Source organism: Plectropomus leopardus, chromosome 12 (genome assembly GCF_026936395.1).
Source record: "Plectropomus leopardus strain MGB_pleo_1.0 chromosome 12, ASM2693639v1, whole genome shotgun sequence".
Taxonomy (NCBI): Eukaryota; Metazoa; Chordata; class Actinopteri; order Perciformes; family Serranidae; genus Plectropomus; species Plectropomus leopardus.
Genome location: NC_142187.1, coordinates 1198061 through 1217224, shown reverse-complemented (window position 1 = coordinate 1217224; position 19164 = coordinate 1198061). Strand labels below are relative to the sequence as shown.

At 41.2% G+C, this 19164-nt stretch overlaps 1 protein-coding gene across 1 annotated transcript in view; it reads left to right on the top strand.

Moving 5' to 3' along the window:
• Positions 1-19164, top strand: part of LOC121951323 (cadherin-12-like) — a 169230-nt gene that overhangs the window by 58901 nt on the left and 91165 nt on the right. The window contains exons 3-4 of the mRNA XM_042497600.2: positions 1346-1470; positions 10357-10526. Of these exons, the coding sequence (XP_042353534.2) occupies positions 1346-1470; positions 10357-10526 (295 nt within the window). The remainder of the gene's footprint in view (positions 1-1345; positions 1471-10356; positions 10527-19164) is intronic.

Genomic DNA, 19164 nt, shown 5'->3' with positions numbered 1-19164 from the left:
GAGACTCGGATTCTACTACATGAGCTCTAAGAGTTTGTACACAGATGGTTTGATATAGTTGAGCTGCTTTTTAACACAGTCAGCTATGACTTCAATTCATCTATACTTTACTCTGTTTCGTATTCTTCATTCATATGCAGGATGTGAGAAAAACAAAGAGAGTAAACTTTGGATAATTTGCCTGCTGCTCTAATCAGATATTACTCTAACGCATAAGTTTAACCAGAACTCAAGCAGTACCAAAAGCAGCTGACATGATTCCTATTGTGTTTTCACTTTCCAAAAGATCTCGTTCCATTGTATTGAAGGGGCATGTGTTAGTTAACCACCACATGCTTTACAACACTGACATGATGACTTCCACAACAGAAAATGTGCATAAAATATGTCTTAAGCCAAAAACATACATAATAATAAACAGAATAATCGGTAGGTTGGCAGTTTGATTCCTGGCTCCTCCAGTCGACATGTCAAAGTATCCTTGGGCAAGATAATGAACCCCAAATCGCTCCTGATAGGTGATCCATTGCTGCTTGACTGTGTGTGAATGTATAAAAACTGAGTAGCCAGTGGCACTTTGTATGGTAGCCTCAGTTATAAGTACTGTATGTGATTGGGTAATTGTGGTGTCAAAGTGCTTTGAGTGGTCAAAATTATCAGAATAGCACTATGCAAGTGCAGGTTCTTTTACAGTTTATGTTCTCATCCCAAGTTGTCACATATTGCCACTTTGTAGTTGACTCTCGTGTCTACATATGACGTTTTAGGTCTCCTGTTTTTGTTGTGGGATGGCGCTACCATGATGTCAACGAATGTACTTGGTGGGATTATGCTGCATGTGGTTATGATTAAATACACAAGCACATGGCAACCAATGCCAGGACATCAACAAATGCACATCCTGACACTGACACTGAATTTTATGCAGACACAACAGGTTCCATTTGGCTGTGTTGTCAAGACAAGGCATCTGTGTGGGTATGAGCCCATATGCCAGCTGTTTGCTAGCATATATAATAACACCGCAGCCAGTGACATGGTTTGGTGTCGCAATCTTACACTAAAAGTACTGTCAAAGTGGCAGCATTTTATGAGTTTCCAATGAATCTGAAATGTTAATTAATTTTTGGTCTCTGTGGTGTTTTAAGAAGCTTCATTAGAGAAAACAAATGCTGAAAATGACCATAATTATTTTTTAACTGTTGAAGGTATTTAGTAAACACCACATGACCTTGACCTCATAAATAAATAATGTTTTACAGTGACTGATTGCTGCTGTACAGCAACACATCCAGGAGCTGTGCTTTAATGTCCTCTGCCTCTCTATGTATGTTTCCTGCTGCAGCTCCACACAGACATGGACCACGGAGACAATGCAGTCAAGTACACTCTGTCAGGAGAAGGAGCAGGGTCCATCTTCACCATCGATCAGACTACAGGAGACATTCATGCACTGGTGGGGCTGGACAGGTCAGTGCTCAATAATAACAAAACAGAAATACTTTTCAAAGTGTAATGTGGGTCTTCTGAGAGGGAAATAAACATCACCTAATTTTCACAGATTTATCTATATTATGGATATATGACTCACTGGGCCTCATGCAGCAACATTCCCTTAAATTTATCTTATATTTTCTCTTAAATATCTGGTGAGAGAAAATATAACAGAAGTCAACTCCAGATGCACCAAATGCTCATGACCACCCAAATCTGCTCTGACCAGCTGTTCTCTATGATCCTATTGATCATCACCTATTAGCACAGGTAATGCCCCCTAACACCATATAAGGGCAGGATAGTTGCCATGTGCAAAGACGCTAATTTAAACAAAGTAAATGTGACTTCAGGGAAATGTATTGAAGTATTAAAAGTAAAATTACAGATGCAAAAAGTAGTAAATCACAAATTAAATTGCCTAATTAGAAGAAAAAGCAACAAGTCATCATACATACAGTTCATATAAAAAGCTGGAACCATGGAATGGTTTTTTTTTGCATGGAAAATGACAAGTTTATAAAAAACAGTTGCCAATTAATTTTCTAATTAATCGGCTTACTGTTTAAGCTAAACTTTTGTGTTTTCCTTTTTTTTGTCTGTGAGCAAAAATCATGATTTGAAAAGTAGTTACCTAATAATAGTAGTGAGTCAAGTCAAGTCCATTTTATTTATAAAGCCCATTATCACAAAACACGGTTTGCAGCAGAGGGCTTTACAGCATACGACATCCCTCTGCCCTTAGACCCTCACATCACCTAAGGAAATACACCCGAAAAAGAACCCCTGTGACGGATCCCTCTTCCAGGACAGACAGACGTGCAATAGATCTTGTAAATAACAACTGAAATACAACCATGACAAAAAGGAAAGAGAAAGAGAGAGGGGAAGAGAGGGGGAGAGATGCACAGCGATAACGGAAACAGACACACGTCATATTACAATAACGATAGGTGTAAAATTACTAAATGCACTCTAAGATAATATTGTGGGTCTTGATAAGAGTCCCGTGTATAGTGGAGGCGTGGCTCATAATAATGGCAGTAGATGGTTGCGTCAAGCATGATCATGGAATTGGTGCAACCAAGACCCACAGCACAGGCATAGCCTCAGACAGGACTACAGCAGTGGCAAAACCAAGACCACGATCAGGACAAGCTGGGGGTACAGTATCAGTGCAGCTACAGCACGAGCACGACCAAAGGCACGGTGACAGCACCAGCACAGCTATCACCACGATCAAGTGCAGCCAAGGTTGCAGCCAGGATCCAGGAAAAATTAGGAAACAAGGGAGCAGGAATGCTTCGGAGTGGCAACAGAGTTAGCGTAATGCAGTAAACAGACACGAGGGGTTTCAGATGGAGTAAGAGAAGGAAAAGGAGCTCAGTGTATCACAGAAAGACCCCTGGCAGATTAAACCTACGTCAGCCTAACTAGGGGCTGGTCCAGGCAACCTGAGCCAGCCCTAATTATAAACTTTATCAAAGAGGAACGTCTTCAGTCTACCCTTAAGAGTGGAAACGGTGTCTGCCTCCCTGACCGACACTGGAAGATGGTTCCATAAAAGAGGAGCATGGTAGCTGAAGGATCTGGCTCCCATCCTACTTTTGGAGACTTTTGGAACCACAAGTAACCCTGCATTTTCAGAGTGTAGTGATCTTGAGGGTTCGTAAGGAACTATAAGCTGCAACAAATAGGCTGGAGCCTGACCATTTAGAGCTTTGTAAGTAAGGAGGAGGATTTTAAATTCAGTCCTGGATTTAACAGGGAGCCAGTGCAAAGAAGCTAACAGGAGAAATATGGTCCCTTTTCTTGGTTCCCGTTATTTCTTCCCGTTCCCGTTCCACAAGTTGGAGAGACCTAACAGATTTGTTGGGGCAACTGAATAATAGGGAGTTACAGTAATCCAGCCAAGAAGTGACAAATGCGTGTACTAATATTTCAGCATCTGTTTGAGACAAGATATGTCTCATTTTTGCAATGTTATGCAAGTGAAAGAAAGCAGTCCTAGAAGTTTGTTTTATATGGGAGGCAAAAGATAAATCTTGATCAAATAAAACTCTGAGGTTCCTTACAGTTGTGCTATAGGCCAAGGTAATGCCATCTAGAGAAATTACATCCTTAGAAAACAAGTTTCTGAGGTGTTTGGGGCCACTTCAGTTTTGTCTGAATTCAACATTTAAGAAATTACGGCTCATCCAGGCTTTTATGTCCTTAAGACATGTTTGGTTTCAAAGATAGATACAGTTGCGTATCATCAGCATAACAATGTAAATTAACAGAGTGTTTTCTAATTATGTTGCCTCGGGGAAGCATATACAAAATAAAAGGGATTAGTCCAAGCACACAACCTTGTGCCACTCCGAAGCAGACCTTAGTATGCACAGAGGACTGATCACTGATGTGAACAAACTGGGAACGATCTGATAAGTATGATTTAAACCAGCTTAAAGCCGTTCCTTTAAGGCCAATTAAGTGTTCCAGTCTGTGCAGTAAGAGTGGTAAAAGGTACAATATTTCCCTCTAAAGTGTAGTGGAGTAGAAGTGGAAAGTGGCATGAGATTAAAATACTCAGGTAACAGAAAAGTTATCTCAAATTTGTACTTTAGAACAGTTTTTGAGTAAATGTACTTAGTTACATTCCAGCACTGGTCAGCAGAGGGACACACAGTAACTGAAATACAGTAATTAGGATCAGTGCACCAAGTATAGTAGCCCTGAAAGTTACTAATCCAGTCATTCTAATTACTCTAAAACATAGTCTAATTTTGATTAAATAATATCCATGCATTTTTTAAATATTCCTCAAATGTATAACTTATTTTTCCTCGTGTTTGACAACAGTTTGTGGGCTGTGAAAGCAAGATGTTTTTCTCCTATTTTGGTACAAGCACTCTGGACCAAAGTTTTCTCTTTCCTAAGAGAAAAACAAAAACAATACATTGGTGAATCCCAGAAATCAATGGGATATGAGCAAAAATAAGAGAAAATTTGTTCATATATTGTTATCTTGCATAAAGCTCGCTGTATATTATATCACTAAAGCTACAAATAAAAGAATTCGTGTGGTGGCTGTGGCTCAGGAGACAGAGTGGGTCGCCCTCTAATGGAAAGGCTAGCGGTTTGATCCTCATCTTCTCCAGTGAACATGTCCAACTACCTTGAGCAAAATACTAAATCCCAAATGGCTCCAAATTGTGATTGCGTATGAATGTTAAGGAAGAAAAAAACAAAACAAAACAAAAACAAATTCTACATCCTTATGTTTCCATAAATATTTAATACGCTCTATGCTCTTTATCAGTCTTTTGAAACAGATGGAATTATTGCAGCTCCTCATCTTTGCTCACTTTGTGTGTCTGTTTAACAAAGATAATAAAAGCCACGTTTAAATAATGAGAGTGTGTAGCATGTCCAGCTAACCTTGTCGATCCTGCACATTAGTCCAGAGACTAGCTGGTATAATAAAGCTAACATCAGCTGGTTGAGCATGTTAATACCATGCTGCTTGCTGTGATGACTGTGGACAGCTGCTGTATAATTCACACATTAACAAGCTAATAGGCTTAAACAATCAGGCTGATGGGAAACAGACGAAGGTAGGAGGCAAGTTGTCACATGGGAGGAGAAAGGGTGGGAAACTCACTCACTTCCTCATAAGACCAAACAGTTCTCTTGTCTTCCAAAATTGGCCTTTATTGTTTTTCCAACTTTTTTTCTGTTCTTAGTAACATCTCAAAGGTTGGTGAAGTTGAGGTGACAAAAGTTTGGCTAACATAAACTCTGGATTGCTCTCCTCTTCCTCTCTCTAGGAAATCTGATTTTCATACCAACTGGTGGTTGATAGTTAAATCAGGCAAACATTACTTTTAAGTTGCATCCAGTAAGTCAGTGGTTAGCTGACTGAACGTACGAACGACTTGTTCCCCTGATTTCAGTCTTCCCTCAGCAGGCTTTGCTGTCTCTCTCTCTCCCCTTCTCTCAGTCATCATGCACAGATTTCTGATGTTAAACCTTGCCACCCCAATGTCACTGTTTCAGAGCAGAAGTCTACAAAGGCAAGCTCCACGGAGTCTGATATACCCGTTCCTCAACCCAGTACATCCTAAGGAGCTGCATTGCAGCCTAGTTGCCCAAGCACGTGCATTCAACCCGGCCTGGTACCATGGGAGACCGAGGCTTAAGTACTCTACATGGCTTGATGCGTGCTTCTGTTTTTGCTGTCGCAACTTCGGCACATCTGATGACAGAGATACAGTTTTCACCAAGCAAGGATTTAATAATTGGAAAAGTGCACTGGAGGAAGATAAGGGATTCAGCACGCATTTTGCCATGATCATGTGAAGAGTGCTGCAGCCTGGTCTTACATGCAACAAAGGGAGATCAACTGGCGAAACTATTGAAAACTTTCTGGGGCACACCCAGATTGAAATAATAAGATATTATGTGAAAAGTATTGCAGAAGTAGTGAAGGTCCTTGCTGTTAATGAGCTTCCTCTTCGTGGCAGCTTGGAAAGGGCACATAACGATGATGCTGAACAGGATTTTTCTGCTAGCCTCTTCCTAAAACATTTTTAAATACACTTTCTGGAAGGACCCCAAACTTAATGAAATTACGAAAAGTATTCCTCAAAATGCAAATTACACATCCAAAAAATTCAAAATGAAATAACTGACACACCAGCTAATTTAGTATTAAATGAGACTAAAATGAAGTTTAATAATGCAGATCATGAAGGGTTCAGCTTTAAAAGTGATGGAACTACAGACCGATGCAATGTGGAAAATCTGTCAACCATGATTAGGTTTGTGTGTGGTGGTATTCTCGAGGAACACCTGACTGGTCTGCTTGATCTGAGTCAGCTGGATAAAGAATTTATATCAACTGATATTCAAAAGCATCTTTCTGACTCAGGCTACAGTGCAGAGCAGATCATCAGTCAATGGTATGACTAGCTGCAGTTATGAGTGGATGAGGGCTGGTGCTCTGGCCTTGCTGCAAAAAAAGATAAGGTAAAAATATCCCCTATATCCACTAATTCAAGCATCAGCTGCACGTAGCAGTGTTCCATGCAATGCAGGCAGTCATGTGCCATTTTTTTTTTTTTTTTTGATCAGTCAGGATCACTGCACTCCTTTTTCCAACACTATTATGTGGCCAAAAACTATGATTTCCCCTCCCTGAAAGGCCTGCTCAAGATATGGTGGACAAGTCACCATGATGTGACAAAGTGCCTCAATGAAAATCAGGATGCTATTCTCGGAATCCCCTCTGAGATTTTGGACGACAGTGCAGCAGCAGTGGATATATGCACAGAGGAAGCAGAGTTGTTGATGATGATGATGAGAAAGCACTATTTCTTTGAAATAGGAAGAATTCTCCTAAAAGTGCTTTTTGCCTTGAGGCCTGCAAATGCCATTCTACAGACACATTCTGTTGACCTGTGCCATGCTGGGGAGGTAGTCCGTGCATCTCTGCAGGCTCTCAGGGAGATTAGAGATGATGGCTCACTGAGTTTTGCGATGGAGAATTCTGCTCCAGCAGCCGAAAGGAAGAAAACAATGAGCTCTCAGCTCACAGGCAGTGTTGTACTGTTCACTGTGGGCCACTCCGAAACCACTGAGACTCCAAGCCAAGCTCTGAACAGAGCTCCTTTCAATATTCTGGACAAGGCCTTTGTGGAGATGGAGACCAGGTTTTCTCCCCCAGTCACCCTCTTTTCTTGATGTTTCCTTGTTGAGCCCCTGCAGATGCTGGGAGGTACTGCATGCAGTGACAGCCTTTCTAATGAGATCTGTGTTGAAAGTCATGTTGGAAAAAAAGTTAACCTCTGCTGTTGCAGACCTCTGCACTATTAGCAAACATCTCCAGAAACCTTTCCTGAGCTCCACTGTCTCTTTGTAACTGCACTAGTGGTTGGAGTATGTAGTGGACTGCCTTGGCGTGGTCTTTTCATTTTCCCTCTGGAAAACTCCACAGCTCAACTATCACTATACAGTTTTATGAACCCAGAGAACTTAACAGAGGGTTGTAAATTAACTCTGTTGAGACTCCCCTGCTGACATCTGCAAACAAATTCTGCTTTCAAGTCAGAAAAAGTGTCAAAACTGAAGCTTTGACACTTTCCTGTTAAAGATGTTGTAAGAGATGAGTGTTTTTGGAGGTCTTATCTATCACAACAGGGTGTTAAGACATCCAAATGACCTCCTGGGATCACTCAGACATGCAAGAATAGTTGTTTATCACCTTTCTTTGACACAAGGACTGACGTTGGGTGTAGAGGACTGAAGATACATTTCTACCAAGAATTTGAGCAAGTACAACAAAATAGATGATGATCCTCATTCTGAAATTCAATCCTCTGTCTACCTCTCCCTTTGCTGTCCCAATCCACACATACACCGTCTACCCTCTCAGGTCCTTTTTCCCCCCTTCTGAAATGACTAAAGGCAGGACATATGGTACACTCACACTGCATGAAAAGTCAGATTTTTGGGCCTGTAAATGCCCACGAATGTCCCTGATTCCTGGCAGTTTTCTGCCGTTCACTGCAAAGTTCACGGGTAGCAGAAACAGACTCCTGTGGGGGTAGGATGGGGGTGGGGGTCGGAGGGTGATTGGCTCTAATTAGCATATGAATGACACTCACATCTGACCCGGCTGGTTCCCCACAGACAACCACTGGATGAAACCAACCTCATTCGAAATGAAAATCACCTGTGATTGGACACTAAATCCCTCACTCATTGTAATCATCATTATTATTATTATTATTATTTTATTAATAGCAGTAGCATTACAATATTATCATTATTTATTTATTATTATTGTTATACATTTACTAAAGACTTTGGTCAAGACAGTACAATTCGTACTGCTCTATGGTGTGAACACAACACAGATATTATGGATAGACATTTCTGATTACATTCAGCACAGTGCATTCAGCTTTTTTCTTGAAATCTTACTTGCATCAGGTCATATTGCCTGTTTTTTCCCTTAGTCTTGGAGACATCGCACAGTTTTCTATAAAATACAAAAAAACAACATCAGAGTCACTTTGGTGAACAAATATATCCGGGCTTGAGCAGCAGGCATAGTCACTGTGGCGCATTACACATTTATATTTTTGAATTTTAACATTTAATTCACTCAGAGTCACTCACCTAATGTCTCCTCAGTGGTCGCTGTCCTGCCTGTCCTCCTCCTGCTGTATCACCTGTTTGTCATGAGAATCAGCTGCAGTGTCACAAGGCCGCTCGTTCAAAAAAATGATTCCAGCGCCTCTTCAACTGTTCACCATCATTTTGCCATCTTTTTAACCATGCTGAGCTCTGTCTTGCTGCTCTGTTATTTTGGATATGTTTTTTGGATATGTATGGTGGGCTATTAGCAGCTGTAGAAGAAGTTATACTGTTCTCTAACTAATACAGACTAGTGCAGGTGATGAAGAGTTGCAGGGTTGCAAAGTTGCATTATAAATTACGTTAACCCCCCCCCCCAAAAAAAAAAACACACACACTTTTTTGGTGTATATATCAATACCTATGTACCTGATTAGACTAAATTCACTGTTTTACTACACACACTACTACTACACACACACACACACACACGCACACACACACCATTTGCATTTGTAAAGGTCATTTGTAAGTTGTCATTTACATGTGATTTATGTCAGTAAAGACATTCTTGGATTAATTTTAAGTAAACCCAAGATAATAATTTAAAAGTGCCTCCCTCTGTCCAAACGAACTGAATTACCTTGTTTTCCTTTCATTTGTTTAACTTCATTTATATGCCATATTTCTTCCTCTATTTACTCACCATTTCATTAGCCTAAATAAAAGGTTTAATTTATTGCAAAGTTGTCTGTGGATATTATTTCATGAGAGAAACATCTATGTATACAGTATAAATGGTACAGATTGTGAGATTGATTAAAGTAAGAACGTGTTTTGAAATGGTTATAATTTAAAATTAATTTTAATATAGAATGGCATCCTTTTTTATTTTAATGAGTGCAAACTCAAATTCTAACGTTGTTATTAATAACCGCTCCAAGTATCAGCAGCATGTGAGAGCTCTTTCTTCACTTTGTCCCCTGTCCTTACCCTGCACAATGTTGCATGAGAGAAAGAGACACTTTGTGATTCTGGCTCATGAGAAGGCCAAAACAACTGAGCTGGATATGGATGAATTTGATTTTTTTTAACACAAAGAAACAGAAGACTGATTTAAAATGAAATAAACTAGATACTGTTTAAAGTTGACTGTGAACATATTACTTTAGCTTTAGGTAAAACCTAGTCACTGGTGACTTATCCTCATCTCTTGCTGGCCCCCCATTCAAAGCAGTCTAGAATGGGGCCTGATAGATCACAGTGCTGGAGCTTATGCCCTGAAAATTTTGCGTGTTGCCTCGAATAAAATTTTAAAAGGGAAGGTTGTGAAGCTCGATAAGAAAATATCTGATGGTCACCACTGACTCAAGTTACAGCAGAATAAGCTGAAGGGAAAACAAAAACCTTAACCTTAACCTTCATTCCCATTACACTGAGAGCCATCCATCCTCATCTTCAGTGTCTGTTCATGCAGGGCAGTATGTGTGTGTTGTTAGTTGGTTTTTGATTTGAGCATCATTTGTAAGTTGGTATTTTTCTGCTCATTTATTGTCTGAGCTGAACACGTATAGAAGATAAAATCCACAGTGTTAGCATCAGCACAAGCTCACATCCAAATTATGTGGAAACCTAAATACCATCAACAGATACCGTGAAGCCTCTTCATTTAATCACCATGTAGTCTCTGCTGAGAGGACATATTAACATCAGTGCATGTGTGGTGCATGTTTACAGGGAGGAAAAGTCGTACTACACGCTGACTGCCCAGGCTGTTGACATCCACTCAGGCCTGCCTCTGGAGCCGCAGTCTGAGTTCATCATCAAGGTGCAGGACATCAATGACAACGAGCCACGATTCACTGATGGTCCCTACAGTGCCACTGTCCCCGAAATGTCTCCAACAGGTAAGACTGCTGAGACATGAGGACAAGAGCTGTCAATGAGTTTACATGAGGTCCCTCCTGATGTATGTATTGTTATCTTCTACATGAGCCAAACATTCAATGAGCTATGTCTATTTTCAAACAGAAAAACTGTGATAGGCTACAAAAATCTGTAACAAAATATCAAGTAAAGACAACTTGTCTCATTCCCAGCTTTGTCACCATGTGCAAAATGATGCTAAAGAAACTAGGAGTACTTCTTTGGCTCACAGGGGAACCTATTTTGGTGCTAAATAGCATCCATCTTTTAATGGTGTTATACAGCACCTTTGTCAAATAGTGTTATAAACCATTGGAGGTTCCACATAGAACTATATTGTGTTTTAGATGTTTGAGCCTGACAGCTCTTGAATGATGACAGATAAAACAGTTAATATGTTTACAATGACACTATAACTCAAAATGTGAACGTTTATATTATATTATATTATATTATATTATTACAAAGAAATGGTACCTTATGAGATTCAGAATCCTGTATTAGGTGATTACTATGAAACACAATACATAAGCTTTTCAAAGCTGGAATATTCCCATGCATGTGAGGTGAGAGCAACTGTTTAAATGTATTATCCTCTGGATATTAAGAGCTTGTAGGCTATTGTAGTTGTTTTATACTTTCTCCAGTAAATGGAACTAAACAAAATTAATTAAGTAGTTCTTTGTGTAGCAGTGGTGTAATAAAGCACCTCAACTCGTGCCTGAAAACGGCAGAGAAGCCATAATTTTTCTGTCTGTATCAATGCAAAAGCAAATGCAAATGCAAATGCTTTAGCATCTTTATGGCTTTATTGGATGCACCTTTTAACCTCAACACTACGAATGACTTCCAGGAGAGACTGATAATGCGCAATGTTCTCACCATATCTGAGGATACTACATCTTTACAACGGTTGCCTTTTTACCAGCCTTATTCAACAAATGTGAGCACTTCAGATGTTCTTATCCTCTGAGGAGGGTGATGAAACTTGATAATACACCATTTCCACAGGGTGTCAACAAGTGGTCGGTCTGTATCTGGATACCTTCTGTAAAGAAGACCCAATGTGGATCTCAGGGAGGTTTAAATAGTATCTATCAATTAACCACATTGAAAAATGACATGACAATGACTTTTTTTTGGATGTGTGTTGTTTCTTTTTTTAAAAATCCCTCATGCAGGGAAAAAAAAACAAACAAAAAAAATTGCTACCTTGCTGACCTGCTGAAAGTGACCTATCTGAGTAATGAAAAAATTCTGTGCGCTCCGCTGCTCTCTCTAGTCACAGATGTGTCCTGCTGGCACAATTATTTACTGCCTCTTGGTCAAGCTTCTGAAGGGTGTGAAAAACAAAAAAAAATGTGTTCAGAGAGTTTTAATGACAGACAAAACATTCAGAGACAGGGTGCAAACATGATTGACGCAACAGGACATCAACAACATCTTTTTTTAGGCATGCAACAGTTTACGACAATTAAAATGGACATGGTGCGTAAAGGTTCTCCAGCAGAGAAGCTCTTCCTCTGTTAGTCAAAATAAGTTGATTTCTCAACAGCAGTTTTGTCAGAAAACACCAACAGCATTAGCATTCATCCCCGAGGGCAACAAACATCCACAGCAACTGTCATGGAAAACTGAACTTTGCTGTGCAAAAGTATAAAATCTCACATGAGGATAACTCCAGAGGAAAGAAGATGCAGTGACCGTCATGGTCATTTTGTGCATTGGTAGCATCAAGGGAAATGTCTGAGGGTAACAAAGTGCATTGGGATTCATTCTCATGGGACCTTGAATACACTAAACATATTAAAATGTGACAGGTATTTGTTGAGAAATCTTATTTTGGTATGTGTTGGATGAACTGAGAAGATGGCATTGTTGTCCTAATGGATCCACACCAGAGGGAAACAATTGTGAACAACAGCAAAAACAAATGTAAAATAATTTCGAAAGCAAACTGCACACAGATTTTTGATTATATTATTATAAAGAATGTTTTGTCTGTAATCAGCTGTCCTTTTGTTGATTGTTTAAAAGTGAGAGAAGCTGAAATCACTCGAGGAATTGTTGACTAAAGTCACATTTATTGAATTCATATATGGTTTTATTTTCTGAGGTGTTTGGTTAAGCTCAGTTCTTGCTTCAATTTGGATTTATTAAGTTGTATCTGCTGCACACACACACACACACACACACACACACACACACACACACAGTGCACTAAGGCAGACTTAGTAGCCCATCTGTCTGCTAAATACCATTACTGAGAGGTAATTTAAGTCAAGGTCTTTAGGCCTTAAGCTGTTAATGCTTCAGCTGAGGCCCAAAGTGCTCCAAGAGAACACAAGTGTGACCCCATTATGTCTCTGTTGCACTGGAATATAGCAACAAACTGTATAGCGGATTAGCTATGCCAGTAAACTGCACAAGTATCCATATAATAAAAAAATAATCCTATCTGAGAGGAATGAGCTGCTGGGAGCAGATGCAGACATGTTTTCTCCGTGTAGAGTGGAGGTGCTGTTTTCTCATACATAGCCCTCTTCCACCAAATTGGCTCTCATTCTTGAACAGGTTGGAAGCTTGGTGCTGTCTCGTGGACCAGCTCTGGTTTCTGTCACTGTTTAAGCAGGAGTGTCAAAGTTTTTTTTTGTTTGTTTGTTTGTTTTTTGAATTGTTATTCAGATTTGAACTATACATTGCTACTGCAAGTGGAAAGAAAAAGAAAACAAAAAAATATTTAGTCACAGTTCACAAACAAACATACAAATTGTAAATCATGTATGTGCATTCACATAAAGAGGAGTCTCCTGAAAATACTGCTTAAAAGAGTAGAATAATTCAGTAAAAATAGTTTTTAATATAAAATAATGATAAATCTAAGTATAGTTCTCTGGAAAGGTTTCCCTTGCTTTTTTAAAAAACAGTTATTTTCTAAATCCACTAATTTCTTGCCAAGTTGCTTATTGTCTTTTTCCCTTTTCCCCTGTGTATTTCCCAGAAATCAAACCAATTTGCAGGTTTTAATACTTGTAAAAGGCATCTGCATGCAACATAAGAAAAGTGATGGTGATCCAGGTTTCAAAGGGTCAAAAAAATTATTAATTTTAAAGGTGTGTCTAAACTTTTTATGTGTGGTGAGAAAACTCCTGGGGGCCAGCCATCAAATGGGTAACAAAAAACAAACAAACAAAAAAAAAAAAAAACACAGACAAATGAGGCAAATGCAGCTGTTTCATCTTTATGTGAAAATGCATTCAACTTTCCACCGCTCCTGAAAGCCACAGACTCTGTTGCTGCTTAGCCAATAGCACACCAACATACCCACACCTAAAGCAGAAAAATGAACCACTGTGCAACGATGGATGTTAGCAACTAAGACCTGTGTGCATGGACAGCTCAAAGCAAACACCCACAGCAGTGAGCAGAAAGATCTGCTGGGTAGCCCATTCAGGCTGAAATGTGGCTCAGAGGTAGAGTGGGTTGTAATGTAAGGTCAGCGGTTCAATCCGCAGCTCCTCTGGGCAACATGTCAAAGTATCCTTGGGCAAGATACTGAACCCTGAATTGCTACCAATGCATCGGAGTGTGAGTGTGTGTGAATGACTACTGAGTAGCAGGTAGCACCTTGTACAGTAGCGTCGGCCACCAGTGTGTGAATGTGTGTGTGAATGGGTGAATGTGACATGTAGTGTGAACGCGCTTTGAGTGGTCAATAAGACTAGAAAGTACTGTCCATTTACCATTTACCATTTAACCAGGGCCATAGGAGAATGTTTCTAGTTGGGGGTGCTGTGATAAGAGCTGCATTTTGTGTTTGAATATAATCAACATGATGATCTTCTTGAATATGGATCGATTTTAATTAGTTTTTTTCTAAAGGCATGTATTGTGAAAAATCCCTTAATATTGTAACATTCTAATATAGAATGCACTACTGCTATATGGATCAAACATATGTCACCACACTCCGTTGCACATAGTGAACGAGAAGATTTTTCATACTATTTTAGGTTAACTCAATCAGAACACTGCACACATATCCAAAACACACAGTATTTCAACCATCAAAAAATACATTGCAGTATTTAAACCTCTGGCTTCATGACAGGGCACAGACAACAGCCGCGCATGCATAAACACACACACACACAGATATGCATGCACGCACACACTCACACACACACACACACACATAAATTATCATTTCCATATTCACTGAAGCCAGAAAAAAAGTGTGCCAGTCTTTAAAATCTGCCTGTTTAGTAAAATAAAAACAGGCCATCAACACATTCTGCACAGCAGACCAGAACATATTCAAATGCACAGTTTCAAGCAATCCAAAAGCACAAAACAACAAAGCCAAATAATTTTTTTTGCAGCACAGTTATCAACGTAAAATAACTGCCCAACTTAATGGAGCAGACTGTACCTTGGCTGCCTGTATGCTTCACTTATATGACTCCAAAAGTGGCTTGGTGCTCAGGTGTTGATGAAATAAAGTCACTCATGAGTGCAGAGGTGCATTGATTGCATTGATTGAAACTGTTCAAAATGTCTGTGTGCACATTCATCAGGGACAGGTGCATGAGTCTTTTCTCTGACGTTTTGGATAGTAACAAGGTTTTCAATCTCCGCAAGTTGGAGAATGAGCCCTCCGATGATGCCACTGATATAGGCACACACAGGCACAATTGTATGAGTTTTCCTGCCTCTGCAAACAGGGCTCTCATTTGCGGATGGAGCTTTGAGACACATGAAGCTACATCTTTCACTGTGTTGCATCGAGATGCTCTGGTGACATTGCCAAGCATTTTCAGCTGGAGATCAAGGTGGTCTGCATCCAACTCCTTGGAAAGCTGAATGGGCTCCAAATCCATAGTTTCTCCTCCTGTAGCCGCAATAATTGCCCTCTCTCGGTTTGCTGCTATTGTCATACTCTCTTGATCAAACCGTCTCTGCAGCTCTGCTGACACCAAGTCTACAGCCTCGTAAATCTTGCATTGCCAAATCACTGTACCTGCACAGCACAGCCTCTGGTTCCATGCTTTGGCAAAAGCGCCTGGGCGTTCTGCTCACTCTTGCAGTGGTGTCTGGCATTCTTTGATCCAGTGCCCAAGCATGTTCTTCAACTTTGTGGACCATCTCCCCCACTATCTCATAAAGGGACTGGCAGCAAAAAAGTCCAAAAAATGTTATCCCTTTTTGGGCCTGGTTCCACAGACAACATATCTTTGAACTGCTGTGGGAGACTCTGCCAGACGTACCCAGCAGACCCTTACAATGCGTTTGGGTCTGCTGGGAACGTCTGGCAGAGTCTCCTGTCAGAAGGAACTTCAACTCCCACCTCCTGAAGAGCCTCGACCATGTCCCGTGGGAGGCAGGGGACATTGTCTGAGTGGGTCATGTTCCGTGCCTCCATTGCTGAGGCGGTCGGTAAGGTGTAAGGTGGTCGGTGCCTGTCGGGGCAGCAACACCCGAACCCGCTGGTGAACACCAGCGGTAAGGGATGCCGTCAAGTTGAAGGAGTCCTATCGGGCCTTCTTGGCCTGTGGAACTGAGGCAGCAGACAGGTACCGACAGGCCAAGCGGAATGCAGCTACAGCGGTCGCCGAGGCGAAAACCTGGGTGTGGGAGTTCGGTGAGGCCATGGAGAACGACTTCCGGACAACTTCGAAGAGGTTCTGGACCACCATCCGGCGTCTCAGGATGGGGAAGCAGTGCTCTGTCAACACTGTGTGTGCTGGGGACGGGGCGCTGCTGACCTCGACTTGGGACGTTGTGGATCGGTGGAAGGAATACTTTGAAGACCTCCTCAATCCCACCGACACGCCTTCCGGTGGGAAGCAGGGCCTGGGGACTCGGGGTGGTCTCCTCCATCTCTGGGGCTGAGGTTGCCAAGGTGGTCAAAAAGCTCCTTGGTGGCAGGGCCCCAGGGGTGGATGAGACCTGCCCAGAGTTCCTTAAGGCCCTGGATGCTGTGGGGCTGTTGTGGTTGACACGACTCTGCAACATTGCGTGAACATCGGGGGGAAGCGCCTCTGGACTGGCAGACTGGGTTGGTGGTCCCTGTTTTTAAGAAAGGGGACCGGAGGGTGTGTTCCAACTACAGGGGGATCACACTCCTCAGCCTGCCTGGTAAGGTCTATTCGGGGGTACTAGAGAGGAGGGTCCGCTGGAAAGTCGAACCCCGTTCGCAGCCAAGTGTGAAGCGGCCGGGATGAGAATCAGCATCTCCAAATCGGTGCAGCGTCCGCAGTAATGCGGACGCTGCACCGATTTGGAGGGGCTGATTCTCACCAATCTGTCGTGGTGAAGAGGGAGCTGAGCCGAAAGGCAAAGCTCTCGATTTACTGGTCGATCTTCGTTCCTACCCTCACCTATGGTCACGAGCTTTGGGTAGTGACCGAAAGAACAAGATCTGAAATGAGCTTCCTCCGTAGGGTAGCTGGGCTCTCCCTTAGAGACAGGGTGAGAAGCTCGGTCATCCGGGAGGGGCTCGGAGTTGAGCCACTGCTCCTTCGCGTTGAGAAGAGCCAGATGAGGTGGCTTGGGCACTAATTAGGATGCCTCCCAGACACCTCCCTGGTGAGGTGTTCAGGGCACATCCCACCAGTAGGAGACCCCAGGGAAGACCCAAGACACGCTGGCGAGACTATGTCTTTCAGCTGGCCTGGGAACGCCAACAAATGTCAACAAATGCTAATTGTGGGATTAAACAGCATGGTCCTTATGTTTACAATTCACAATTCATTCACCATTGTTAGTATAAGGCAACAAAGTCATGGATGTTTAGGTTGAGGCAAAAGAGGTACATGGTTAGATATAGCAAAAAAAGAAAAAAAAACCTAACATCCACACAGGAAGCAAACTCTGGACTCCCACACAAAAGTCTGTTGTTAGTGGGATCCTTCCATCTCCCTACCAGACAACTCTATAAGTGCGCTTGTACTCCTTACATCACGTCACTACCAGCAGTATTATTACCTGATGCTGTCCTTCAGCATTTAATGCACATGCAACTGGTTTATACCAAACTCAACGCTCACACACAGGGGGTAAACCAAAAAACACTGCTGTATTTCTACAGAAGGGGAGGGATTATGTTAAGTATTGGTCCAGGGTGTCATCAAAAAAGGGTTTTAGGCCCACCCAAAACATCCTTGACACAGAGATGATGAAAAGCAGTTGAACAGTCTACCTCCACATTGCAAGTACTTGTTGCCAGTATTTTCACAATTTTAACAAAAAAATTAGAATATGAATTTTAGCTTAATCAAACTTTAAAGGCAAAACCATGCAAAAACAAATCGTAAATAACAATCAAAAATGTCCAAACATCCCAAAAGCCTTACACTTGGACATGTCAGAGTTGTAGAATAGTGTCTTTTGTGGCTCAGAACAGGGGTTTCCACAGTCTGAAAAAAAAAAAAAAAAAAAATCTGATGAGTCAGAAAATATCCTGACGGGGCGCCGCACATGCTATGCCATGCCATGCAATGCCAAAACTTACATGCCAATGTGTCGCAGTTAGGTATAATATTTACCATTTTCACTATTAGTTTAGCATGTAAGCGTGCTAACATTTGCTAATTAACATTTAACATTTGGTGTGGCAGAGACTGATGTAATTGTGAGTAATGTCATTAGCTCTGCAGGTATTTGGCCACATACCAAAAGTCAAAGGATTGCCGTTGTCATTGAAATTTCAATTGAATTCATGGTAACCCGAGACATTTCTTTCCAACTACATGTTAAGCTCACAGTGGTGCTAAAGGAAAGGGAGTTCAAATTGATCATTTGAAAAATTAATTGAAACTTTGATTGGTAAGAATATTAATTGCTGAAAAATCCAGCTAAAAAACAGCTCACGCGGATAGCTGGTTTTAGTTGGTTGTAGCTGGCTGAAGATGGTCCTAAACCAAGTCAGGACCATCTAAGATGGACATGCTGGTGAAACCAGCCTGTCGAGTTGGACACATTTATCTTTATGCATAACACATGACATCAGACTGAACTGGTTCACACCCTTTGCTTTTCATACTTCTCCCTCATGACAGTGTTTTTTTTTCTCAAGACTGAGGGACATGAGTTGGTCTCAGTTTTACAGGAACTTCAATAGATAAACCAGCCAGAGTGATGATCATATGCTGTTATCTTTTTGAGGGGTTTGTCTGCTGTGGAGTACCAAGCAGCAACCTAGATTTCTGCACTGTTGCAGTAAACAAAAAACACTAATACATGCAATCACAATCCCCAGTGTCCTACTGACAAACCTCGAAACCTTATCCCCAGTCCATTAAAAACTCATACACTCTTACATTGCATGTACATGTGTGTGCCGTTGGTTTAGGTTTTTCAGACAAAACAAGTGTTATATCATTGCTACCATGCAAATTTGATTTTGTCTGTTCTTCATTAGTTTGGATTTAGTGGTGTTCAACCACACATGGAAGATAATCAGCTTTTCTCTAAAGCTCACTGTTTTGGCATTAACACAAGCTGTCATCTAAACCATACTGCCACCTAAAAGCCATGTAACAGATAGCTTAAAGCAAGTTTTAGCAAGATATAACCCTCACAATTATGTCATCAGTATCCCCTTTCCACTAAAAGTTG